The sequence below is a fragment of the Loxodonta africana genome, chromosome 7 (genome assembly GCF_030014295.1).
Source record: "Loxodonta africana isolate mLoxAfr1 chromosome 7, mLoxAfr1.hap2, whole genome shotgun sequence".
Taxonomy (NCBI): Eukaryota; Metazoa; Chordata; class Mammalia; order Proboscidea; family Elephantidae; genus Loxodonta; species Loxodonta africana.
In genome coordinates this window covers 65822265-65850208 of record NC_087348.1, presented here as the reverse complement: position 1 = coordinate 65850208, position 27944 = coordinate 65822265, and the positions used below count along the sequence as shown (strand labels likewise).

Genomic DNA, 27944 nt, shown 5'->3' with positions numbered 1-27944 from the left:
TGTTGCAAATGGTCAACACATTTGGCTACTAACCAAAAGTTTGGAGGTTCGAGTCCATCCAGAGGCACCTCAGAAGAAAGACCTGGCAATCTACTTCTGAGAAATTAGCCATTGAAAACCCTATGGAGCACAGTTCTACTCTAACACATTTGGGGAACTGGAACCGACTCGATGGCAATTGGTACTGGTACTGGTACTGGCAGTATGGGAGTGCTATCTAAAGGATACATGGATTTTTTCCGAGGTGATGGAATGTTCTAAAATTGACTGTGATGATACATATATCTGTGAACACAGTAAAAACCAGTGACTTGTACACTTAAGATGGGTGAATTATAAGTTATGTGAATTATATGTCGATTATCTGTTTTCTGAAAAAGGATAAATAAATGAAAGAAGACAGGGACCTTATATGGACCTCACTGAGAGGCCATAAACTGAGGGCCCCTGTAGCTGAGGCCCAACCCTCTCTTCTCCCAAAGCCCACCTCCCCCCCGCCAAAAGATATTTGTTTCCAATTACATGGTAGTGTTTGAGAGCGTCAGGCTTGTGTTTTGTCCAAGTGTCTTCCATAACTGAGTTCTCTTACTGGTGCAAGTTTCCTGGAAGTGAAAATGGCAGGGAGGACTCAGATCGTGTTGCTGAATGCCAATGCCACCATCTGCTGCAAGATCCCTGGTTCCCCACAGCTGGACATCAGTATTATGGGTATCTCCTGGTTTTGGAAAAGGCAGAAATCTTCAGAGGAGGTCAAACTATTTGAGTTTTTTGGAGATCACTGTAAGACAATCCGACCTGGAGCCACTGTATCTCAGAAGAGCCTAGAGAGTGGGGATGCTTCACTGCAGCTGCCTGGAGTGCAGCTGGAGGAAGCAGGAGAGTACCGGTGTGAGGTGGTGGTCACCCCTCAGAAGGCACAAGGATCGGTCCAGCTGGAGGTTGTGGGTGCGTACTTGGGGACAGTGCTCCTATGGTTCCCATGGTGCTGGAGGCTGGGGTGATGCAGATGCGCCGAATGGAGTGGAGGTTTAGAGCATGGGCCCAGGAGTAAGAAAGACATAGGTTCGAGTCTTAGGCTTCCATGGACAGCTGAGAAACATTGAGGCAGTTATTGATCACCCTGAACCTCAATGCCCTTCCTGCTAAACAAGAAATAGGTGGTGCAGTGGTTAAGCTCTCAGCTGCTAACTGAAAGGTTGGCAGTTGAACCCCCCAGATGCTCCGCAGGAAAAAGAAGTGGCATTCTGCTTCCATAAAGATTTACAGCCTTGGAAATCCTGTGGCGTAGTTCCACCCTCTCCTGTAAGGTCGTTAGGAGTCAGAATTGACTCAACAGCATCAGGGTTTTTTTTTTGTTTAAGAGGATCGTAGGGAAGAGTCTATAAAAAATTTAGGTAATGTGCTTAGCATTTTGCAAATGCTCAGTAAAAGATGGGGGGGCACTGGTGGTTCAGTGGTAGAATTCTTGCTTCCCATCCGGAAGACTCGAGGTCTCTTCCTGGCCAATGCACCTCATTCACAGCCACCACTCATTTGTCATTGGAGGCTTGTGTGTTGCTCTGATGCTGAACAGTTTTCAGCAGAGTGTCAAAGACAGACTAGGAAGAAAGACCTGGAATCTAATTCTGAAAATCAGCCAATGGAAACTCTGTGGAATATAACAGTCCAGTTTGCAACTGATCATGGGAATGGTGCAGAACCAGGCAGCATTTAGTTCTGTTGTGCATGGGGTCACCATGAGTCAGGGGCTGACTCAATGCTGCTAATAAAAAATAGCCATATTGTTGTTTTTGTGTGCCATTGAGTCATAGCGACCCGATATGACAGAGTAGAACTGTCTTATAGGATTCCCTAGGCTGTAATCTTTATGGGAGCAGATCGCCAGGTTTTCTTCTCCAGTGGAGCAGCTGGTGGGTTCAAACCACCAACCTTCTGGTCAGCAGCCCAGCTCTGAATTGTTGTGCCACTAGGATCCTTAAATACAGCAATAGTAGTTATTATATAATTCATCTACTGTGTAGACAGTCTTCACCAAAGAGGTAGCTTTGGGAGGTAGCTAGGAAAGGACAGAGCTGCTGGGTTCTGACTCCACAGGTCTGAATCGTGTTCCAGCTTTGCTACCTCCGAACTGGGTGATTGGGTCATCCATTTAATATATTTGGACCTGAGTTTGTGAGGTGGGTGCTTGGTCAAGACATATAACAATAACATCCGCAAAACACCTCTTTGAGCTCCACTTTCCACTGTTATAAAATGGCCTGATAACCTGTGAACGACCTTGAGGGGGAAATGGGGCAGTGTCTTATGAGCCCTCCAAAACTGTATGGAAGACTTTGAGTCTTTTGGGAGAAAGTATGTTAGTTAGAATTCATTTGCTCTGCAACTGATAGGCTAAAATAGCTGGCTTAAAAACAAAAAAATTAATGGAGTTTATTTTTTACAATAGTTGTCCATTTACAGAAAAGTTGGGCAGACAATACAGCGATTTCTCATATTACCCACACCATCCTACCTCATTGCCAACACTGTTTCCTCAATTGTTAACATCTTTCAGTACCGTACATTTGTTATAATTAATGAACCAATATTGATAATTATTATTAATTCAAGTCCATACTTTATCCAAATTTCCCTAGTTTTTAAGTAATGTCCTTTTTCTGTTCTAGGATCCCGTTCAGGATACCACATTATATTTAGTTGTCATGTCTCCTTAGGTTTCTCTTTCTGTGACAGTGTCTTTGACTTTCCTTGTTTTTGACCTTGACAGTACTGAGGAATACTGGTCAGGTCTATTGTAGAATGTCCTTCTATTGAAATTTGTTGTTTTTCTTATAATTAGACTGGGGTTATAGGTTTTGGGGAGGATGATCACAGAGCTAGAGTGCCATTTTCACCATATCATGTCATCAAGGGTACATACTATCAACATGATTTATGACTGTTGATGTTGACATCGTCACCTGGCTGAAGAACTGTTTGCCAGGTTGCTTCACAGAAAAGTTATCCCCTCTCCCTTGACTTTCCATACTATACTTTTGAAAGGAAGTCACTATGTGCAGCCCACATTTAGGTGTGGGAAATTAGGCTTCCCTTTTTTTTTTTAGGGTGCAGTTGTTAGTTGCTGTTGAGTTGATTCCAACTCATGGCAATGTATCTACATAATTTGTTTGGAATTCTTCTGCAAGGGAGATTTGCCTCTTCTTTCCCACTTATTAATTTATTTAACCCTTTATTTAAATCAGTATGGAGTCCCTGGGTGGTACAAATGGTTAAGCATGCTTGGCTGCTAGCTGAAAGGCTGGAGATTTGAGTCTACTCAGAGGCACCTTGGAAAAAAGGCTGGCCATATATTTCTGAAAAATCAGCCAATGAAAACCCTATAGAGCAAAGTTCTACTCTGACACACAGGGGTCACTATGAGTTAGAGTCGAGTCGACATCAACTGGTTGTGGACTTATGGATATTTATTTTATACTTTGGGTTATAATCAAATACTGCCCTATTTATTTTGTTGCTCAAATTATTCCAGTTTTGGCCATTGGGAGCTCTTTCGGTTGGCTCCTGTGTACCTTTGACATACCCCATTTTCATATTTTGTTGTTGTTTGTTTTTTTTAAGCACTCCCTTACTTTCTTGCACTGCAAGATACTCCAGGCTCATCTTTTATGTTTCCTGCCCCAGTCCTAGAACCAGCCAATTCTCCGAGGAGCTCTGTCTTAGTCATCTAGTGCTGCTATAACAGAAATACCACAAGTGGATCACTTCAAGAAAGAGAAATTTATTCTTTCACAGTCTACTAGGCTAGAAGTCTAAATTCAGGGTGTCGGCTCCATCGGAAGGCTTTCTCCGTCGGCTCTGGAGGAAGGTCCTTGTCATCAATCTTCCCCTGGACTAGGAGCTTCTCCACTCAGGAACCCTGGGTCTCCCAGTCCTGCTTTCTTGGTGGTATGAGGTCCCCAACTCTCTGCTTGCTTCCCTTTCCCTTTATCTCTTGTAAGATAAAAGGTGGTGCAGGCCAAACCCAGGGAAACTCCCTTTACATTGAATCAGGGATGTGACCTGAGCAAGGGTATTACATCTCACCCTAATCCTCTTTAACCACAGGCAGAGATTATGATTTATAACACATTGAAAAATCACAAAATGGAGGACAACCACACAATACTAGGAATCATGGTCTAACCAAGTTGACACATATTTTGGGGGGACACAACTCAATCCATTTAAAGCCCCGATTCCTTTTACTTGAGAAAGGTATTAGAAATCAAGACCTGGGCCCTAGGTATGCTTGTTGCTTCCAGGGTGTCATTACATCTAGGCCCTGTCAGCTGACAGAGCAAGGAAATATATGTGGCACAAATGGTTAAGTACTTGACTGCTAACTGAAAGATTGGTGGTTCAAACCCACCAGTGGCTCCTCAGGAGAAAGACCTGGCAATCTACTGCCATAAAGATTAAACAAAACTAAAAAGCCATTGCCATCAAGTCAATTCCAACTAATAGCCATTCTATAGGACAGAGTAGAACTGCCCCATAGGGCTTCCAAGGCTGTAATCTTTACGAACAAATCTGTCTTGAAAGTACAAGCAGAATGCTCCTTAGAAAGAAGGATGGCGAGACTACGTCTCACATACTTTGAACATGTTATCAGGAGGGATCAATCCCTGGAGAAGGACATCATGCTTGGTAGAGTGTCAGAAAAAAAAGACAAAGACCCTCGATGAGATGGATTGACACAGTGACTGCAACAATGGCCTCAAACATAGTGACGATTGTGAGGATGGTATAGGACCAGGCAGTGTTTTGTTCTATTGTACATAGGATTGCTATGAGTTGGAAGCAACTCCATGGCACCTAACAGCAACAGCAGTCTTTACGAAGCAGATTGCTAATCTTTCTCCTGCGGAGCAGCTTGTGGGTTTGAATCGTCAGCCTTTTGGTTAGCAGCTGAGTGCTTAACCACTGTGCCATCAGGGCTCCCCCATAAAGATTACAGCCTAGAAAACCCTATGAGGCAGTTCTACTCTGTCAAATGGAGTCACTATGATCCAGAAGTGACTCTGTGGCACCTAACAATTAAGAATATTACTAACCTGTGTATATATATGAATCAAATATTTCTTTGGAGCCCTGACAGTGCAATAGTTAAGAGCTGGGGTGCGAACCAAGAGTTCGGGAGTTTGAATCCACCAACCACTCCTTAGAAACTCTATGGGGCAATTCTGCTCTGTCCTCTAGGGTTGCTATGTGTCGGAATCAACTTGACAACACATAACAACAACAAATATTTCTTTGTATAACCATTTGTATCTATATTAAGTTAAACATGAGTTCTTGCTGAAGTCTCCAACTTTAATCTGTTAACACATGGATTATTCTAGCCTGTCCCCTGCTTATCTGTAAATCTTTACTCCAGCAGCAAGAAATCAGACTCTTGTTATCCACTATTTACTTAATTCTTCAATTTCATTATACATTCGTAGGATATCAGAACTGTTAACCTATTCCCTGGTATTTTAGGCTGAGTTCTTTAGAGAAGCAAAACCAGCAAAGTGTATATAAATATATATATAGTGAGAGAGATTTATATCAAGGAAACGGCTCACAGGTTGTAGAGGATGTAACGTCCCAAGTCTGTGGGTCAGGATAGAGGCTTCTTCTAATTCATGTAGCCCCAGGGGCTGGCTAACCCAAGATCAGCAGGTCGGGGAGCAGGGCTCTTGCTCACAGGCCGTGAAGATCGACAGATCCCAAGATCAGCAGGCATGACCTCAGGTAAGCTGCTAGCTCCAATCCCAAGAATGGGAGGTCAGATAAACAGGAGCCAGCTGCAGGATCCAGAATGAGCAAAAGCCCCTGATCCCTGCCAGAACATCTGCCCACACTCGATGCAGGCCACACACCCAAGGAAACTCCCATTCAACCAATTGGCTACTCACAGCAGATCCCATCATGCAGTGATTACATATCAGAGCTCAACAGGGAAGCGACCACAGCATCACACAACTGCCAAAACACTGAGAATTTGTGGCCCAGCCAAGCTGACACACAATCTTAGCTATCACACCTGGGAAACAACTTTATCAACTAGAGTGCAGTGTATATTCTCAGTTTGCTTTGTTTTTGCCTTTAGTATTACAAATTCCATTCGTTTTCCAAGTTACTTAGGCCAGCTCTGATTTTCCCTCACCCTCTTCAGTGAAGTTGCCTCATACATCTGTAATACAATTAAATTCTGTTGTCATAGTCTGCATTTTTTCCTGGGATTCTCCAACTTCCTAAATTTTTTTTTTTTTGTATACCTTAAGTTTTACTCTTTGTGATGTACAGGTCTACGGACTTTGACAAATGTATAACGTCATGTATCCACCATTACAGTATCATGCAGAATAGTTGCTCCGTGCTCCACCTATTCATCCTTTCCCCTGAACCCCTGAAAACCACTGATGTTTTTAAATTTTTATTGTGCTTCAAGTGAAAGTTTACAAATCCAGTCAGTCTCTCATACAAAAATTTATGTACACCTTGCTATATACGCCTTATTGCTCTCCCCCTAATGAGACAGCACACTCCTTCCCTCCACTCTCTCTTTTCATGTCCATTGGGCCAGCTTCTGACCCCCTCTGCCCTCTCATCTCCCCTCCAGACAGGAGATGCCAACATAGTCTCATGTGTCTACTTGATTCAAGAAGCTCATTCTTCACCAGTATCGTTTTCTATCCCATTGTCCAGCCCAATCCCTGTCTGAAGAGTTGGCCTTGGGAATGGTTCCTGTCTTGGGCTAACAGAAGGTCTGGGACCATTACCACCAGGGTCCTTCTAGTCTCAGTCAGACCATTAAGTCTGGTCTTCTTATGAGAATTTGGGGTCTGCATCCCACTGCTTTCCTGCTCCCTCAGGGGTTCTCTGTTGTGTTCTCTGTCAGGGCAGTCATCGGTTATAGCCGGGCACTATCTAGTTCTTCTCTCTCAGGCTGATGTAGTTTCTGGTTTATGTGGCCCTTTCTGTCTCTTGGGCTCATAATTACCTTGTGTCTTTGGTGTTCTTCGTTTTCTTTTGCTCCAGGTGGGTTGAAACCAATTGATGCACTTTAGATGGCCGCTTGCTAGTGTATAAGTCCCCAGGTACCACTCTCCAAAGTGGGATGCAGAATGTTTTCTTAATAGATTTTATTATGCCAATTGACTTAGATGTCCCCTGAAACCTTGGTCCCCAAACCCCCATCCCTGCTACCCTGACCTTTGAAGCATTCAGTTTATTCAGGAAACTTCTTTGCTTTTGGTTTAGTCCAGTTAGGCTGACCTCTCCTGTATTGTGTGTTGTCTTTCCCTTCACCTAAAATAGTTCATATCTACTATCTAATTAGTGAAAACCCCTCTCCCTCCCTCCCCCGCCCCGTAACCATCAAAGAATATTTTCTTCTCTGTTTAAACTATTTCTTGAGTTCTCGTAATAGTGGTCTTATACATTTGTCCTTTTGCAACTGATTAATTTCACTCAGCATAATACCTTCCAGATTCCTCCATGTTATGAAATGATTCACGGTTTCATCATTGTTCTTTATCGATGCGTAGTATTCCATTGTGTGAATATACCATAATTATTTATCTATTCATCTGTTGATGGGCACCTTGTTTGCTTCTGTCTTTTTGTTATTGTAAACAGTGCTGCAGTGAACATGGGTGTGCATATATCTGTTTGTGTAAAGGCTCTTATTTCTCTAGGATATATTCCAAGGAATGGGATTGCTGGATTGTATGATAGTTTCATTTCTAGCTTTTTAGGGAAGCGCCATATCGATTTCCAAAGTGACTGTATCATTTTCCATTCCCACCAGCAGTGTATAAGCGTTCCAGACTCTCTGCAACCTCTCCAACATTTATTATTTTGTGTTTTTTGGATTAATGCCAGCCTTGTTGGAGTGGGACGGAACCTCGTTGTACCTTAGATTTGCTTTTTAATGGCTAATGATCGTGAGCATTTCCTCATGTATCTGTTAGCCACCTGAATGTCTTCTTTGATAAAGTGCCTGTTCATATCCTTTGCCCATTTTTTAATTGGGTTATTTGTCTTTTTGTCGTTGAGGTTTGGCAGTATCTTGTAGATTTTAGAGATTAGACACTGATGGGATTTGTTGTAGCCAAAATTTTTTTCCCAGTCTGTAGGTTGTCTTTTTACTCTTTTGGTGAAGTCTTTTGATGAGCATAAGCGTGTTTGATTTTTAGGAGCTCCCAGTTATCTAGTTTCTCTTCTGGTGTTTGTGCATTGTTACTAATGCTTTGTATTCTGTTTATGCCATATATTAGGGCTCTCAGTGTTGTCTCTGTTTTTTCTTCCATGATCTTTATCGTTTGAGATTTTATATTTAGGTTTTTGATCCATTTTGAGTTTGTTTTTTTGCGTGGTGTGAGGTATGGGTCTTGTTTCCCCCCAATAAATGGATTTTGGGCCTTTGGCAAATATCAGCTGCTCATAGGTGGATGAATTTATGTCTGGATTCTCAATTCTGTTCCATTGGTTTATGTATCTGTTGTTGTACCAATACCAGGCTGTTTTGACTACCATGACGGTATAATACCCATTGCTGTCGAGTTGATTCCAACTCATAGCGACCCTATAGGACAGTGTAGAACTACCCCATAGAGTTTCCAGGGAACACCTGGTGGATTTCAACCCTGACCTTTTGGTTAGCAGCTGTAGCACTTAACCACTACACCACCAGGATTTCCATGGTAGTATTATAATAGGTTCTAAAATCGGGTAGTGTGAGGCCTCCTACTTTGTTCTTCTTCTTTAGTAATGCTTTACTTATCTGGGGGCCTCTTCCCATCCCATATGGAGTTGGTGATTTGTTTCTCCATCTCATTAAAAAATGCCTTTGGAATTTGGATCAGGAATGCACTGTATCTGTAGATTGCTTTGGGTAGAATAGACATTTTCACAGTGCTGAGTCTTCCTATTCATGAGCAAGGTATGTTTTTCCACTTATATAGGTCTCTTTTGGTTTCTTGCAGTAGTATCTTGTGGTTTTCTTTGTATAGGTCTTTTATGTCTCTGGTTAGATTATTCCTATTTCATCTTCTTGGGGGCTGTTGTAAATGGTATTAATTTGGTGATTTCCTCTTCAAAGTTCTCTTTGTTGGTGTAGAGGAATCCAAGTGATTTTTGTATTTTTCTTTTGTATCCTGATACTCTGTAGAACTATTCTATTAGTTTCAGTAGTTAGCCTGAGGATTCTTGAGGATTTTCTGTGTATAAGATTACGTCATCTGCAAATAGAGATATTTTTATTTCTTTCTTGCCAATCTGGATGCCCTTTATTTCTTTTTCTAGCCTAATTGCTCTGGCTAGGACCTCTAGCACAGTGTTGAATAAGAGTGGTGATAAAGGGCATTCTTGTCTGTTTACCGTTCTCAAGGGGAATGCTTTGAGACTCTCTCCATTTAGAATGATGTTGGCTGTTGGCTTCACACAAATGCCCTTTATTATGCTGAGGAATTTCACTTCTGTTCCTATTTTGCTGAGAGTTTTTGTCATGAATGTGTGTTGAACTTTGTCAAATACCTTTTCAGCGTCAATTGATAAGATCATATGGTTCTTGTCTTTTGTTTTATTTATGTGATGGATTACACTGATTGTTTTTCTAACATTGAACCATACCTGGTATGAATCCCACTTGGTCATGGTGAATTATTTTTAGGATATGTTGTTGAATTTTATTGGCTAGAATTTTGTTGAGAATTTTTGAGTTTATGTTCATGAGGGATATCAGTTTGTAGTTTTTTTGTGGTGTCTTTATCTGGTTTTGGTATCAGGGTTATGCTGGCTTTATAGAATGAGTTTGGGAGTGTTCCATCCTTTTCTATGCTCTGAAACACCTTTAGTAGTAACTGTTAACTATTCTCTGAAAGTTTGATAGAATTCTCCAGTGAAACCATCAGGGCCAGGGTTTTTTTTGTTGTTGTTGGGAGTTTTAAAATTACATTTTCAATCTTTTCTTTTGTTATAGGTTTATTTAGTTGTTCTACCTCTCTTTGTGTTAGTTTAGGTAGGTAGTGTGTTTCTAGAAATTTGCCCATTTTCTCTAGGTTCACAACTTTGTTAGAGTATAGTTTTTCATAGTATTCTCTTATGGTTCTTTTAATTTCAGTTGGGTCTGTTGTGATATCACCTATCTCATTTCTTATTTGGGTTGTTTGCTTCCTCTCCTGTTTTTCTTTTTGTCATTTTGGCCATTGGTTTATCAATTTTTTTAAATCTTTTCAAAGAACCAGCTTTTGGTCTTGTTAACTCTTTCAGTTGTTTTTCTATTTCATTTAATTCTGCACTAATTTTTATTATTTGCTTTCTTCTGGTGCCCGAGGGCTTCTTTTGCTGCTCTCTTTTTATTTGTTTGAGTTGTAAGGTTAATGTTTTGATTTTGGCCTTGTCATGGATTGAGTTATGTCCCCCAAAGAATGTGTGTATCAACTTGGTTAGGCCATGATTTCCAGTACTATGTGCTTGCCCTCCGTTTTGTGATTGTAATTTTATGTTAGAGAGGTTTAGGGTTGGATTGTAACACCCTTACCAGATCACATCCCTGATCCAATGTAAGGGAGTTTCCCTGTGATGTGACCTGCACCACCTTTTACCTTACAAGGGATAAAAGGAAAGGGTAGAAAGCAGAGAGTTGGGGACCTCATACCACCAAGAAGGCAGTGCCAGGAGCAGAGCGCGTCCTTTGGAGCTGAGGTTCCTGTGCTGAGATGCTTCCAGACTAAGGGAAGGTAGAGGACAAGGACCTTCCTCCAGAGCTGACACAGAGAGAAAACCTTCCTCTGGAGCTGACACCCTGAATTTGGACTTCTATCCTACTAGACTCTAAGAAAATAAATTTCTCTTTGTTAAAGTCATCCACTTGTCGTATTTCTGTTACAGGGGCAGTAGATAACTAAAAGACGTCCTTTCTTCTTTTTGGATGTGTGCATTTATTGCTATAAATTGACCTGTGACCACTGCTTTTGCTGTGTCCCAAAGGCTCTGGTAGGATGTGTTTCATTCTCATTTGATTCTATAAATTTCTTTATTCCATCCTCAATTTTTTCTGTAACTCAATAGTTTTTGAGAAAGGTGTCATTCAGTTTCCATGTGTTTGATTTTTTTTCCCCCTTGTTTTCTCTGTTTTTGATTTCTACTTTTACGGCTTTATATGCTTTGTAATATAAAGATGCTTTGTAATATTTCAATGCTTTGAATTCTGTTAAGACTTGCTTTATGGCCTAATATGTGGTCTATTCTGGAGAATGTTCCATGTGCATTGGAAAAGAAAGTACACTTGGGTGCTGTTGGGTGGCATGTTCTGTATACATCTATGATATCAAGTTGGTTGACTGTGGCATTTAGATCTTAAGTGTCTTTATTGAGCTTCTTTCTGGATGTTCTGTCCTTCACCAAAAGTGGTGTGTTGAAGACTCTTATTATGTGGAGCTGTCTATCTCTCTTTTCAATGCTGTTAGAGTTTGTTTTATGTATTTTGGAGCCGGGTCATTGGGTACATATATATTTATTATGGTTATGTCCTCCTGGTGTGTTGACCTTTTAATCATTATGTACTGTCTTTCCTTATCCTTTTTGGTGGATTTTACTTTAAAGTCTGTTTTGTCAGAGATTAATATTGCCACTACTGCTCTTTTTGGATTGTTGTTTGCTTTATATATATTTTTCCATCCTTTGAGTTTTAGTTTGTGTCTTTAAGTCTAAGGTATGTCTATTGTAGGCAGTATGTAGACAGATTGTGTTTTTTTTTTTTTAATCCATTCTGCCACTCTCTGTTTATTGCTGCATTTAGTCCATTTACATTCAGCGCAATTATTTTTATGAGTCTAGTGCTGTCATTTTGATGTCTTCTTTTTTTTTTTTTTGAGTTGTTCACAGTTTCTTGGTCCACTTAATTTTCTGTGCTGAGTCATTTTTCTTTATGTATTTTGTTTTCATCTTTCTCATTGTTGATGATTTTGTATTTGCTAAGTCTTTATGTTTTTCTTGTTTTTTTATTTTGATATGTAGAATTATTAGTTTCCTTTGTGGTTACCTTAATATTTACCCCTATTTTTCTAAGTTTAAACCAATCTTTTATTTCTTTTTATCGCCTTTACGTCCTCTCTATATGAAAGATCTATGGCTTTATGTTTTTCTTGTTTTTTTATTTTGATATGTAGAATTATTAGTTTCCTTTGTGGTTACCTTAATATTTACCCCTATTTTTCTAAGTTTAAACCAATCTTTTATTTCTTTTTATCGCCTTTACGTCCTCTCTATATGAAAGATCTATGGCTACATTTTTTAGCCCCTCTTTTTTGTTTTAATGTTGTCATCTTTTACATATTGTTGTCTTTGTTTCCCTATTTTCAGTGTTTTAGCTTTGATTTATTTTTGTGACTTCCCTATCTGGGTGGATATCTGGTTGCTCTGTCCTGTGTTCTAGTCTTGGGCTGTTATCTGATGTTGTTGATTTTCTAACCAGAGGACTCCATTTAGTATTACTTGTAATTTTGGTTAGTTTTTGCAAACTCCTTAAACTTCTGTTTGTCTGGAAATGCCATAATTTCACCATCATTTTTGACAGACAGTGCTGCTGGATATATAATTCTTGGCTGGTGATTTTTTTTGCTTCAAGGCTTTATATAGGTCATCCCATTGCCTTCTTGTTTTCATGGTTTCTGCTGAGTAGTCCAAGTGTGGTCTTATTGACTCTCCTTTGTAGATGGCTTTTTGTTTATCCCCAGCCACTCTTAAAATTCTTTATCTTTGGTTTTGTTAAGTTTGATTATAATGTGTCTTGGTGATTTTCTTTTGGAATCTACCAAGATAAACATCTTGGATAGATACTGTCTCTTCTTTCACATTATCAAGGAAGTTTTCTGCCAACAAATCTTCAACAGTTCCCCCCCCCCCCATTCTGGTACTCCAGTCACTTGTAGATTATTCCTCTTAATAGAGTCCTACATAATTCTTACGAGTTTCTTCATTTTTTTAAATTCTTTTATCTGATTTTTCCTCAAATAAGTTGGCATCAAGTGCTTTATCTTCAATCTCACAAATTCTGACTTCCATTGCCTCGATTCTGCTCCTATTACTTTCTATTGAGTTGTCTAATTCTGCTATTTTATCATTAATCTTCTGAATTTCTATTTGCTGTCCTTCTGTGGTTTCTTGCAGGCTGTTAGATTTGTCGTTGTGTTCTTCTATAATCTTCTTAAGTTCCTCTATTGGTTTGTCTTTGTGTTCCTTGGCTTGTTCTGTGTTTTGTCTGATCTCTTTTTTTAAAAAAATAATTTTTATCGTGCTTTAAGTGAAAGTTTACAAATCAAGTCAGTCTCTCACATATGAACTTATATACACCTTACTACATATTCCCATTTACTCTCCCCCTAATGAGTCAGCCCGCTCCCTCCTTCCAGTCTCTCCTTTCGTGACCGTTTTGCCCATTTTTAACCCTCTCTACCCTCCCATCTCCCCTCCAGACAGGAGATGCCAACACAGTCTCAAGTGTCTACCTGATACAAGTAGCTCACTCCTCATCAGCATCTCTCTCCAACCCATTGTCCAGTCCATTCCATGTCTGATGAGTTGTCTTCGGGAATGGTACCTATCCTGGGCCAACAGAAGGTTTGGGGACCATGACTGCTGGGATTCTTCTAGTCTCAGTCAGACCGTTAAGTCTGGTCTTTTTATGAGAATTTGGGATCTGCATCCCACTGTTCTCCTGCTCCCTCAGGGGTTCTCTGTTGTGGCTGGGCACCATCTAGTTCTTCTGGTCTCAGGATGATGTAAGTCTCTAGTTCCTGTGGCCCTTTCTGTCTCTTGGGCTCATAATTATCTTGCGACCTTGGTGTTCTTCATTCTCCTTTGATCCAGGTGGGTTGAGACCAATTGATGCATCTTAGATGGCCGCTTGCTAGCATTTAAGACCCCAGACGCCACACTTCAAAGTGGGATGCAGAATGTTTTCTTAATAGAATTTATTTTGCCAATTGACTTAGATGTCCCCTGAAGCCATAGTCCCCAAGCCCCCGCCCTTGCTCCATTGACCTTTGAAGCATTCAGTTTATCCAGGAAACTTCTTTGCTTTTGGTCCAGTCCAGTTGATCTGACTTTCCCTGTATTGAGTGTTGTCCTTCCCTTCACCTAAAGTAGTTCTTATCTACTATCTAATCAGTAAATAACCCTCTCTCAGCCTCCCTCCCTCTCCCCTCTCGTAACCACAAAAGAATGTGTACTTCTCAGTTTCACTATTTCTCAAGATCTTATAATAGTGGTCTTATACAATATTTGTCCTTTTGCCTGTGACTAATTTCACTCAGCATAATGCCTTCCAGGTTCCTCCATGTTATGAAATGTTTCACAGATTCCTCACTGTTCTTTATCAATGCATAGTATTCCATTGTGTGAATATACCATAATTTATTTATCCATTCATCTGTTGATGGACACCTTGGTTGCTTCCAGCTTTTTGCTATTGTAAACACTGCTGCAATAAACATGGGTGTGCCTATGTCTGTTCGTGTAAAGGCTCTTATTTCTCCAGGATATATTCCTAGGAGTGGGATTTCTGGGTTGTATGGTAGTTCTATTTCTAACTGTTTAAGAAAATGCCAGATAGATTTCCAAAGTGGTTGTACCATTTTACATCCCCACCAGCAGTGTATAAGAGTTCCAATCTCTCCGCAGCATCTCCAACATTTATTATTTTGTGTTTTTTTGATAAATGCCAGCCTTGTTGGAGTGAGATGGAATCTCATTGTAGTTTTTTTTTTTTTTTTTTTAACAAAGAGAAATTTATTTTCTCACAGTCTAGTAGGTTGCAAGTCCAAATTCAGGGCATCAGCTCCAGGGGAAGGCTTTCTCTCTCTGTGGGCTCTGGAGGAAGGTCCTTCTCATCAATCTTCCCCTGGTGGCGGAGCTTCTCAGACACAGGGACCCCGTGTCCAAAGGACACGCTCTGCTCCTGGTGCTGCTTTCTTGGTGGTATGAGGTCCCCAACTCTCTGCTTGCTTCCCTTTCCTTTTTTTTTTTATTGAGCTTCAAGTGAACGTTTACAAATCAAGTCAGACTGTCACATATAAGTTTATATACACCTTACTCCATACTCCCACTTGCTCTCCCCCTAATGAGTCAGCCCTTCCAGTCTCTCCTTTCGTGACAATTTTGCCAGCTTCCAACTCTCTCTATCCTCCCATCTCCCCTCCAGACAGGAGATGCCAACACAGTCTCAAGTGTCTACCTGATACAAGTAGCTCACTCCTCATCAGCATCTCTCTTCTACCCACTGTCCAGTCCCTTTCATGTCTGATGAGTTGTCTTCGGGAATGGTTCCTGTCCTGGGCCAACAGAAGGTTTGGGGACCATGACCACCGGGATTCCTCTAGTCTCAGTCAGACCATTAAGTATGGTCTTTTTGTGAGAATTTGGGGTCTGCATCCCACTGATCTCCTGCTCCCTCAGGGGTTCTCTGTTGTGCTCCCTGTCAGGGCAGTCATCAATTGTGGCCGGGCACCAACTAGTTCTTCTGGTCTCAGGATGATGTAGGTCTCTGGTTCATGTGGCCCTTTCTGTCTTTTGGGCTCTTAGTTATCTTGTGACCTTGGTGTTCTTCATTCTCCTTTGCTCCAGGTGGGTTGAGACTGATTGATGCATCTTAGATGGCCGCTTGTTAGCATTTAAGACCCCAGATGCCACATTTCAAAGTGGGATGCGGAATGTTTTCATAATAGAATTATTTTTCCAATTGACTTAGAAGTCCCCTTAGAGCATGGTTTATCCCAGAAACTTCTTTGCTTTTGGTCCAGTCCAGCTGAGCTGACCTTCCATGTATTGAGTATTGTCCTTCCCTTCACCTAAAGCAGTTCTTATTTACTAGTTAATCAGTAAAAAACCCTCTCCCACCCTCCCTCCCTCCCCCCCTTGTAACCACAAAAGTATGTGTTCTTCTCAGTTTATACTATTTCTCAAGATCTTATAATAGTGGTCTTATACAATATTTGTCCTTTTGCCTGTGACTAATTTCACTCAGCATAATGCCTTCCAGGTTCCTCCATGTTATGAAATGTTTCACAGATTCGTCACTGTTCTTTATCGATGCGTAGTATTCCATTGTGTGAATATACCACAATTTATTTAACCATTCTTCTGTTGATGGACACCTTGGTTGCATCCAGCTTTTTGCTATTGTAAACAGAGCTGCAATAAACATGGGTGTGCATATATCTGTTTGTGCGAAGGCTCTTATTTCTCTAGGGTATATTCCTAGGAGTGGGATTTCTGGGTTGTATGGTAGTTCTATTTCTAACTGTTTAAGAAAACGCCAGATAGATTTCCAAAGTGGTTGTACCATTTTACATTCCCACCAGCAGTGTATAAGAGTTCCAATCTCTCCGCAGCCTCTCCAACATTTATTATTTTGTGTTTTTTGGATTAATGCCAGTCTTGTTGAAGTGAGATGGAATCTCATCGTGGTTTTAATTTGCATTTCTCTAATGGCTAACGATCGAGAGCATTTTCTCATGTATCTGTTAGCTGCCTGAATATCTTCTTTAGTGAAGTGTGTGTTCATATCCTTTGCCCAATTTTTAATTGGGTTGTTTATCTTTTTGTGGTTGAGTTTGAACAGAATCATATAGGTTTTAGAGATCAGATGCTGGTCGGAGATGTCATAGCTGAAAATTTTTTCCCAATCTGTAGGTGGTCTTTTTACTCTTTTGGTGAAGTCTTTAGATGAGCATAGGTGTTTGATTTTTAGGAGCTCCCAGTTATCTGGTTTCTCTTCGTCATTTTTGGTAATGTTTTGTATTCTGTTTATGCCTTGTATTAGGGCTCCTAAGGTTGTCCCTATTTTTTCTTCCATGATCCTTATCGTTTTAGTCTTTATGTTTAGGTCTTTGATCCACTTGGAGTTAGTTTTTGTGCATGGTGTGAGGTATGGGTCCTGTTTCATTTTTTTGCAAATGGATATCCAGTTATGCCAGCACCATTTGTTAAAAAGACTATCTTTTCCCCAGTTAATTGACACTGTTCCTTTGTCAAATACCAGCTGCTTATGTATGGATGGATTTATATCTGGGTTCTCAATTCTGTTCCATTGGTCTATGTGCGTGTTGTTGTACCAGTACCAGGCTGTTTTGACTACTATGGCAGTATAATATGTTCTAACATCAGGTAGAGTGAGGCCTTCCACTTTCTTCTTCTTTTTCAGTAATGCTTTACTTATCCGGGGCTTCTTTCCCTTCCGTATGGAGTTCGTAATTTGTTTCTCCATCACATTAAAAAATGTCGTTGGAATTTGAATCAGAAGTGCATTGTATATATAGAGGGCTTTTGGTAGAATAGACATTTTTACTATGTTAAGTCTTCCTATCCATGAGCAAGGTATGTTTTTCCACTTATGTAGGTCCCTTTTAGTTTCTTGCACTAGTACTTTGTAGTTTTCTTTGTATAGGTCTTTTACTTGGTACAATTTATTCCTAAGTATTTTATCTTCTTGGGGTCTACTGTGAATGGTATTGATTTGGTGATTTCCTCTTCGATGTTCTTTTTGTTGATGTAGAGGAATCCAAGTGATTTTTCTATTTTTATCTTTTAACCCGAAACTCTGCTGAACTCTTCTATTAGTTTCAATAGTTTTCTGGAGGATTTAGTAGTTTTCTGGAGGATTCCTTAGGTTTCTTAGCCTAATTGCTCTGGCTAGGACCTCTAGCACAATGTTGAATAAGAGCGGTGATAAAGGGCATCCTTGTCTGGTTCCCGTTCTCAAGGGAAATGCTTTCAGGCTCTCTCCATTCAGAATGATGTTCACTGTTGACTTTGTATAGATGCCCTTTATTATGTTGAGGAATTTTCCTTCAATTCCTATTTTGCTGAGAGGTTTTATCATGAATGGGTGTTGGACTTTGTCAAATGCCTTTTCTGCATCAATTGATAAGATCAGGTGGTTTTGTCTTGTTTTATTTATATGGTGGATTACATGAATGGTTTTTCTAATATTCAACCAACCTTGCATACCTGGTATAAATCCCACGTGGTCATGGTGGATTATTTTTTTTGATATGTTGTTGAATTCTATTGGCTAGAATTTTGTTGAGGGTTTTTGCATCTATGTTCATGAGGGAAATAGGTCTGTAATTTTCCTTTTTTGTGGTGTCTTTACCTGGTTTTGGTATCAGGGATATGCTGGCTTTATAGAATGAGTTAGGTGGTATTCCATCATTTTCTATGCTTTGAAATACCTTTAGTAGTAGTGGTGTTACCTCTTCTCTGAAAGTTTGGTAGAACTCTGCAGTGAAGCCGTCCGGGCCAGGGCTTTTTTTTGTCGGGAGTTTTTTGATTACCTTTTCAATCTCTTTTTTTGTTATGGGTCTATTTAGTTGTTCTACTTCTGATTGTATTAGTTTAGGTAGGTAGTGTTTTTCTAGGAATTCGTCCATTTCTTTTAGGTTTGCAAATTTGTTAGAGTACAATTTTTCGTAATAATCTGATATGATTCTTTTAATTTCCATTGGGTCTGTTGTGATATGGCCCATCTCGTTTCTTATTCGGGTTATTTGTTTCCTTGCCTGTATTTCTTTAGTCGGTCTGGCCAATGGTTTATCAATTCTGTTAATTTTTTCAAAGAACCAACTTTTGGCTTTGTTAATTCTTTCAATTGTTTTTCTGTTCTTTGATTCATTTAATTCAGCTCTAATTTTTATTATGTTTTCTTCTGGTGCCTGATGGATTCTTTTGTTGCTCACTTTCTATTTGTTTAAGTTGTAGGGACAGTTCTCTGATTTTGGCTCTTTCTTCTTTATGTATGTGTGCATTTATTGATATAAATTGAGCTCTGAGCACTGCTTTTGCTGTGTCCCAGAGGTTTTGATAGGAAGTGTTTTCATTCTCATTGCATTCTATGAATTACTTTATTCCCTCCTTAATGTCTTCTATAACCCAATCTTTTTTTGAGCAGGGTATTGTTCAGTTTCCAAGTATTTGATTTCTTTTCACTGATTTTTCTGTTATTGATTTCCACTTTTATGGCCTTGTGGTCTGAGAAGATGCTTTGTAATATTTTGATGTTTTGGATTCTGCAAAGGTTTGTTTTATGACCTAATATGTGATCTATTCTAGAGAATGTTCCGTGTGCAATAGAAAAAAAAGTATACTTTGCAGCTGTTGGGTGGAGTGTTCTGTATATGTCTATGAGGTCAAGTTGGTTGATTGTAGCAATTAAGTCTTCCGTGTCTCTATTGAGCTTCTTACTGGAAGTCCTATCCTTCTCCGAAAGTGGTGTGTTGAAGTCTCCTACTATAATTGTAGAGGTGTCTATCTCACTTTTCAGTTCCATTAAAGTTTGTTTTATGTATCTTGCAGCCCTGTCACTGGGTGCATAAATATTTAATATGGTTATATCTTCCTGGTCAATTGTCCCTTTAATCAGTATGTAGTGTCCTTCTTTATCCTTTGTGGTGGATTTAAGTTTAAAGTCTATTTTGTCAGAAATTAATATTGCTACTCCTGCTCTTTTTTGATTGTTGTTTGCTTGATATATTTTTTTCCAACCTTTAAGTTTTAGTTTGTTTGTGTCTCTAAGTCTAAGGTGTGTCTCTTGTAGGCAGCATATAGACGGATCGTGTTTCTTTATCCAGTCTGAGACTCTGTGTCTCTTTATTGGCACATTTAGTCCATTTACATTCAGCATAATTATAGATAAGTATGAGTTTAGTGCTGTCATTTTGATGCCTTTTTGTGTGTGTTGTTGACCATTTCATTTTTCCACTTCCTTTTTTGTGCTGAGACTTTTTCTTTGTAAATTGTGTGTTCCTCATTTTCATAGTAGTTGAATTTATGTTTGCTGAGTCATTATGTTTTTCTTGGTTTTTATTTTGAATTATGGAATTGTTAGACCTCTTTGTGGTTACCTTAATATTTACCCCTATTTTTCTAAGTAGAAACTTAACTTGTATCGTCCTATATTGCCTTGCTTTGCTCTCCATATGGAAGATCTATGCCTCCTGTATTTAGTCCCTCTTTTTGATTATTGTGATCTTTTACGTAATGACTTCAATGATTCCCTGTTTTGAGCATTTTTTTCTTTTTAAAATTAATCTTAATTTGTTTTGTGATTTCCCTATTTGAGTTGATATCAGAATGTTCTGTTCTATGACCTTGCGTTGGTACCTGATATTATTGATTTTCTGACCAATTTCCTTTAGTAATTCTTGTAGCTTTGGTTTGGTTTTTGCAAATTCTCTAAGCTTTTGCTTATCTGTAAATGTTTCAATTTCAACTTCATATTTGAGAGAGAGTTTTGCTGGATATATGATCCTTGACTGGCAGTTTGTCTCCTTCAGTGCTCTATATATGTCATCCCATTGCTTTCTTGATGCATGGTTTCTGCTGAGTAGTCTGAACTTATACTTATTGATTCTCCTTTGTAGGAGACTTTTCTTTTATCCCTGTTTGCTTTTCAAATTTTCTCTTTATCTTTGGTTTTGGCAAGTTTGATGATAATATGCCTTGGTGATTTTCTTTTTGGATCAATCTTATATGGAGTTCGATGAGCATCTTGGATAGATATCCTTTCGTCTTTCATGATGCCAGGGAAGTTTTCTACCCACAGATCTTCAACTATTCTCTCTGTATTTTCTGTTATCCCTCCCTGTTCTGGAACTCCAATCACATGCAAGTTATTCTTCTTGATAGAGTCCCACATGATTCTTAGGGTTTCTTCAATTTTTTTTTAATTCTTTCATCTGATTTTTCTTCAACTATATTGGTGTCAATTGCCTTATCCTCCACCTCCCCCACTCTGCATTCCAATTGCTCGATTCTGCTCCTCTGACTTCCTATGGAGTTGTCTAATTCTGCAATTTTACTGTTAATCTTTTGGATTTCTGAATGCTATCTGTCTATGGATTCTTGCAGCTTATTAATTTTTCCACTATGTTCTTGAATAATCTTTTTGATTTCTTCAACTGCTTTATCAGTGTGTTCCTTGGCTTTTTCTGTAGATTGCCTTATTTCATTTCTGAGGTCATCCCTGATGTCTTGAAGCATTCTGTATATTAGTTTTTTATATTCTGCATCTGGCAATTCCGGGATTGTATCTTCATTTGGGAAAGATTTTGCTTCTTTAATTTGGGGAGTTGTAGAAGCAATCATGGTCTGCTTCTTTATGTGGTTTGATATCGACTGCTGTCTCCGAGCCATCTATAAGATATTGTAAAGATTTATTTTATATTTGCTCACTGAGTCTTATCTTGTTTTGTTTTCTTTCAATATACACAGATGGACTACTAGATTGCACTGTCTTGATTGTTGTAGCCTTTGAATCACTTATGTCCTATTACCAGCTGGTTTGGGCTGTTACCAGATATATAATGCTAAGAGTCCATTCACTATTCTTGATTAGAATCAGCTTAGGTGTTCTGATTTTGGGTCACCAAGAGTGTTGTGTAGGCTGTCATCTATTAACTTAGAGGAGTAGTGGTGATAGTTGTGTGCACCAGATTCTAGTAGCAGCGGGGGGGTGGTCACACTCCGGGGGGGGGCAGAATGCTGACAGCCTGTGCCAGTGAGGTAGGTGTGTCTCTATTCCTAAAGCACTTTGGTGGGTGAGCTCTGCAGCTGTACCTTGGGCACCCAATGCATGTACCTCTAACGATTGGTAGGTGTCAGTATCCTCAGACCCCTTTGGCAGGTGGCTAGGTGGTTTGGGTGGAGCTTCAGCCCTCAGTTCCCCGTTGTGGATCAGTGAGGGCTCTGTTTAATAGGTAGAGATATCAGACCTGGAAAACTTGTCTTTCCAGTGCTCCGCTAAAACAATTACAGTCAGATCTCTATCAGAATTGTCTTTGCATTATAATAGCCACCTTGTTCCCTGTAGGGATGAAATCTCAAGACTGTGGATCTCATATGCTTGGCTGGAGCTGGTTCTGTATTGTTATTCCAGTTTAGGGAAGTCAGGAAAGGGTTTTTGGTCCCTGGGTTTTTTGTAGCTGCTTCTCTCAGACCAGGAGAATGGGTTAGGAAAAGAAAAAAAAAAAAACAAAAACCTCAAAGCACTTCACTCCCTGGCCCAGGAAATCGAAGCCGCCTGGGAAGGGAGGGGAGGGATCAGATAGATAGGAGAGAGTAGCACCCAGGAATATAGACAAAGTTACTTAACTTGTTTGGTGATGACTGATTTATCTGAGATTCCTGAGGGGCATGTAGACTGTGTGCTCTGGCTGGGTCGAGATTGCCCCCGAGGGTCAGGCCCCCATCCTGTGCTTGTGCTGTCTCAGAAGCCGTGGTCAGCTCCTCCGCCCCCAGTCTAAAGCCCCAGCGCCGAGGTTCCCAGTCTGGGACACCGCACTCCAGGCTCCAAAACCAGTCACTGCCTCCCGGTGACTTCTCCTGTTAGCCGCATTGTTGTGCTGCCTGCATGCGCTGGCTGGGCTTCCCCTGAGGTCATTTTAGGGGGCTAGGGCTGCGTCCTGTGTTTGTGCCATCTCAGGAAGCCATGCTCAGCTCCCCTGTGCCCAGTCCAAAGCCTGGCACCAAGGTTTTCTGACTGGGACACTGGCTCCAGGCTCCAAAAACAGTCGCTCCTTCCCCGTGGTTGCTCGTTCTCTTGTTAGCTCCATCAGTGTGCAGCCTGCTTGTGCTGGCTGAGTCTCTACCGAGGTTACCCCAGGGGGCTAGGGGTTAGGGCTGTGTCCCGTGCCTGTCCCGCCTCAGCAAGCCGCAATCAGCCCACCACTCGGCACCCGGGAACCCCGAGGGCTCAAGACTGTGGAGCTGGACGCCGGTTCCAGAAGCGGTTGCTACTTCAGGGTGCAGCTTTTCATTCCCCTGTCACTCAGGTCAACTCTTTAGATCTGTGTTTGATGGTCAGGGTTTGTAGATTGTCATGTATGTGATCCATTCACTTGTTTTTCTGAGTCTTTGTGGCAAGAGGGATCCGAGGTAGCGTCTACCTAGTCAGCCATCTTGCTCCCCCCCCTTCCTGATCTCTCGAAGAGTTCTGTATATTAATCTTTGGTATTCTACCTCTGGTAATTCCAAGAAATTCTCTTCCTGTGGAAGGTTTCTTGATTCTTTGTTTTGGGAGCTTGTGGAAGCCATCATGTCCTGCCTCTTTATGTGATTTGTTATTGATTGTTGTCTCCGGGCCATCAGTAAGTTATTGTATTTATTTATTTTATGTTTGCTTACTGCATCCTAGCTTCTTGTTTTGATATGCCTAAATAGGCTGCTCGTGTGAGCTAGTTTGATTATTGATGCCTTTGAAGTTCTAACGTCCTGTCACCAGGTGATTAGGTCTGTTACTAGGTATGTGAGCTCAAAAGTCCATTTACTTCTCTGGTATGGATTCAGCTCAGGTGTCCAGGTAGTCCATCACCAAGTGTGTGGTGCAGGCTCTCACCTACAGTCCTAGATGGGCAGGGGTGCTTGGAATAGGTACCAGCATCTGGCTGCAGTCGGGGGTCACGTGCTGGGCAAGGCAGGAGGCTGACGGCTGCCCCTGAGTGTCTGGGAGGAAAGCATGTCCCTGTTCCCTAGAGCACATAGGTGGGTGGGTTTTGCAGCCAGACTATGGGCACCCAATGTTGCTGGCTGTAAGGACTGGGAGGCACCACTTATTCTTGGAGCCCTGTCCCAGGTGGCTAGGTGGTGTGGGTGGAGCCACCAGTCCTCAGGCCCCTAAGGTGAGTAGGTGAGGACCCTGCTTAATGGGTAGAGCAGTGTCAGATGCTACAAACCTACCACTCCACCATATAGCTAATACAGTGAAGTTAGGCTTCAGGTATATACCCTGTTGTACTGTGCTAATGAGGGCCTATGCTGTTGAAATGGGCCCACAACACAGGTCTGTGCAGGGATGAAAGGTATTCAAAGTCTGTGAACCACTTATGCCTGTGCCTAGGCAAAGAAGCTATGCCTGCCTTGAGTTCCCAGCTTAGGAAAGCTGGCAGATTATTTTTTCCTGTTTATTAATTTGTTCCCTCTCCAAGGCTGGAAGAATGGTTCAGAGTGTGCAATGGGTCCTACTTCTGGCCCAGGGGAGGCAGCAGTTGCTGAAGCCAGCCCAGGACCCAGTGTAGTGTGGGAGGAAGCAGGTGAATAGGAGAGAGGTTTTTCCCAAACGGGGTGTTTTTTGTTCTGCATGGTAGGTTAGATGCATGTACTTACTTTTTGCCAATTAAGCTCTGCTTTTTACTGGTTCTGGAGGCTTGAGTAGACTGTCCGCTGCCTGGTGTGTAAAATGTGTCCTGAATGCCACTGCTTGCCTCACTGCACACACCAGTAGATTGGCCTCAGGGGGCCAGTTCCCCGCCCCCCCCCCCCCGCCAAGGTCAGGTCTGGCAACTCCTCGCTGCCTCTGAACCATCTCTCCCTCCCCCTGCCACTCAGTCTGATTCTTCAACTTTGTCTTTGATGTTCAGGGCTTCTAGATTGTCATATATAATCGATTCACTTGTTTTTTCAAGTCTTTGTTGTAAGAGGGACCACTAAAAGCATCTCACTACTCCTCCATCTTGGCCCTGCCTTTCTCAAAGTATTTTATCAATGTCACTGAATTGTACATGTAGAAACTTTTGAATTGGTGTATGTTTTGCTGTGTATATCCTCAACGACAAAATAAATGAAGTAAAAAAGAGTACCTTTTACAGAGCATAAATTTTTAGTTTTAATAAAGTCCAGCTCATCAATTTTTCCTTTTACGAATCATGGTTTTGGTGTTTTACCTAAAAACTCATTACCAAACCCCCAGATCACCTGGATTTTCTTCTATGTTATCTTCTAGAGTTACATAGTTATGTTTTACATTTAGGTCTATGATCCATTTTGAGTTAATTTTTGTGATTGGTGTAAACTCTGTGTCCAGATTCTTTGTGTGTATGTGTGTGCATGGACGTCCAATTGTTCCAGCATCATTTGTTGAAAACATTACACTTTCTCCATTTAATTGCCTTTGCTATTTTATCAAAGATTGGTTGACTACATTTGTGTGGATCTATTTCTGAGCTCTCTATTTTGTTCCATTGATCTTTTTGCCTGTTCTTTTGCCAGTATCATACTGTCTTGATAACTGTAGCTTATTGTAAGTCTTGAAGTCAGGTAGTGTCACTCCTATAATTTTATTCTTCTTCTTCAGTATTTTGTTGGCTACTCTGGGTCTTGTCTTTTCATATAAACTTGAGAATCAGTTTGTTGCTGTCCACAAAATATCTTGCTGAGATTTCTATTGGGATTGTGTTGAATCTTTAGATCAAGTTGGGAAGAATTGACAGATTAACAATATTGAATCTTCTTATCCATAACACTATCTCCCATTTATTTAGGTCATCTTTGATTTTTTTCATTGGATCTTTGTACTTTTCCTCATATGGATTCTGTACATAACTTGTTAGATTTATAAATATTTGTATTTCATTTTGGGGATACTAATGTAAATGGTGTTGTGTTCTTAATTTCAAACTCTAGTTGTTAATTGCTGGTATATAGAAAAGCAATTGACTTTAATAAATTTTCTAAAATTTTGGTAAATATTTAGGTAACAAAACGTTTGCCATTTCAACAATCTTGACATGTACAGTTCAGTATGACATTAAATATGCTCATCATGTTGCTCAACCATTACCACTAACTGTTCCTGAATGCAACTGACTTTTGTATATTAACCTTGTATCCTGCAACCTTGCTATAATCACTCACTAGTTTCAGGAGGTTTTTTTTTTCTTTTTTAATGTTTGTTTTTTGTTTTGTCAAATCTTTGGGATTTTCTACGTAAAAAAACCACGCTGTCTGTGAACAAAGACATTTTTATTTCTTCCTTTTAAATCTGTATACCTTTTGTTTCCTTTTCTTGCCTTATTTCCAATAACTGGGGCTTTCAGTGTGATGTTGAATGTAATTGGTGAGAAGGGACATAGTATATTGTAGCTATTATTTTTAATTATCAGTTATCTCTTAAGTCAGTTAAGAATAAGAAAAATTTAAGATTTTATTTTACCTTTATATTTTTTTTTCTTGATCACTCTTCCTTTCTTTATGTGGATCTGAGCTTTCATCTATATCATTCTTCTTCTCTCCGAAGAACTTCTTTTAACATTTCTTGCAGAGCAGGCCTAGTGGTGAAAGAGTCCCTCAGTTTTTGTTTGTCTGAGAAAACCTTTATTTCCCCTTCAATTTAGAGGGATAATTTTTCTGGATACACAATTTAGGCTGGTGTTTCTTTGTTTGTTTGTTTTTTCTTTCAACACTTTAAATATTTTACTCTACTTTATTCTTGTTTGCATGATTTCTGAAGAGAAATCCAACGAAATTCTTGTCCTTTTTTCTCTATAGGTAAGGTGTTTTTCCCCTCTGGCTTCTTTCAAGATTTTCTCTTTGTCTTTGGTTTTCTGCAGTTTGAATATGATATGCCTTGTCGTTGTTGTTAGCTACCGTTGATTTGGCCCCTGGCTCATGGCAATGCTGGGCACAGTGGAACAAAATGCTGCCCCATTCCACACCATCCCTATGATCAGTTTTGAATTGGATCATCACGATCCATAGAGTTTTTACTGGTTGATTTTTGGAAGTAGATCACTAGGCCTTTCTAGTCTGTCTTAGTCTGGAACCTCTGTTGAACTTGTTCAGCATCATAGCAACGTGCATGCCTTCACTGACAGGTGGGCAGTAGCTGTGTGTGAGGTGCACTGGCTGGAAATTCTACTACTGAATCAACACTGCCCCCATATGCCCAGGTGTAGTTATTTTGGTATTTATCCTGCTTGGTTTTCTTTGAACTTCCTGGATCTGTGGTTTCGGTGTCTGTCAATAGTTCTGGAACATTGTCAGCCATTGTTACTTCAAATATTTCTTCTCTTTATTTCTCTCTTCCTTTTCCTTCTGATATTCCCATTACACATATGTTACATCTTTTCTAATTGTCCCACAGTTCTTGAATATTTTGTTCACCTTTTTTCCTCCAGTATTTTTTTGTCTGCTTTTCAGTTTAGGAAGTATTTATTGACATATCTTCAACCTCACTGATTCTTTCCTTGTCTGTGTCCCTTTTACTTATGAACCCATCCAAGGCATTCATAATTTCTGTTCCAATTTTTTATATTTTTTGCATTTTATTTTTATTTCTTCTTAGAGTTTCCATCTCTCTGCTTACATTACCCATCTGTTCTTGTGTGTTGTCCACTTTTTTATTAGAGTCCTTAGCATATTAATCATAGTTATTTTAAATTCTTTATATTGATAATTATAAAATCTCTGCTATGTCTGAGTCTTGCTCTGAAGCTTGCCCTGTCTTCTCAGACTGTATTTTAGCATACTTTTTAATTTTTGATTTAAGGCCAGACTTGATGTATCAGATAAAAGGAACTGAGTTGCCTCAGGGTCCCCATCTTTAAAAAGAGTGAGCATCCTACAGCTTTTTGTCTTGCCTGGGTGCAGTAGTAGTGATGCACAGGTGTATAGATATGGTGGAAGCCAGTTAGCATAAGGAGTGGGAAGAGAAAACAGCAGCTTGGGTGTTGGATCTAACTCTGTATGTCTTCTTTCCTCTGGCAGCTTACCCAGCCAGCAGCTTGTTGCCAGAGACAGCTATGGTAGAAATTAATGAAGAAAAAACTCTTGTGTGTGAGTCCAGTGGGTTCTACCCAGAATCCATTAACATAACATGGAAGAAGTGGACCAAGAAAGGTCCTCAGTTCATGGAGATTTCTGAGGGCATCACCACTGGCCCCACCATCAAGAGCAAGGATGGCACATTTAATACCACTAGCTCCTTGAAGCTGAAGCTCACTCTGGAAGACAGTGGGAACATCTATCAGTGTGTGGTATGGCATGAGTACTTGTCCACCTCTTTGAGGTTCAACTCCACCCTGATTGTGAACAGTAAGCATCCTGCTGGGCATTTCCCCTGCCCTTCTCCTTGAAGAGGCATA

At 40.2% G+C, this 27944-nt stretch overlaps 1 protein-coding gene across 1 annotated transcript; it reads left to right on the top strand.

Moving 5' to 3' along the window:
* On the top strand, positions 1–27935 carry NCR3LG1 (natural killer cell cytotoxicity receptor 3 ligand 1). The gene is made up of 2 exons (XM_010592305.3): positions 1–945; positions 27568–27935. Exons 1-2 carry the CDS (start codon positions 615–617, stop codon positions 27933–27935), a joined length of 699 nt encoding a protein of 232 aa, XP_010590607.3. The 5' UTR covers positions 1–614.
* Positions 27936–27944: the final 9 nt, after the last annotated feature.

Excerpts from the sequence above, each read along its gene's own strand:
- NCR3LG1 (XM_010592305.3), top strand. The coding sequence starts at position 615 with ATGGCAGGGAGGACTCAGATCGTGTTGCTGAATGCCAATGCCACCATC. Across the intron at positions 946-27,567 it reads GGTCCAGCTGGAGGTTGTGG|CTTACCCAGCCAGCAGCTTG; the intron begins GTGCGTACTTGG and ends TTCCTCTGGCAG.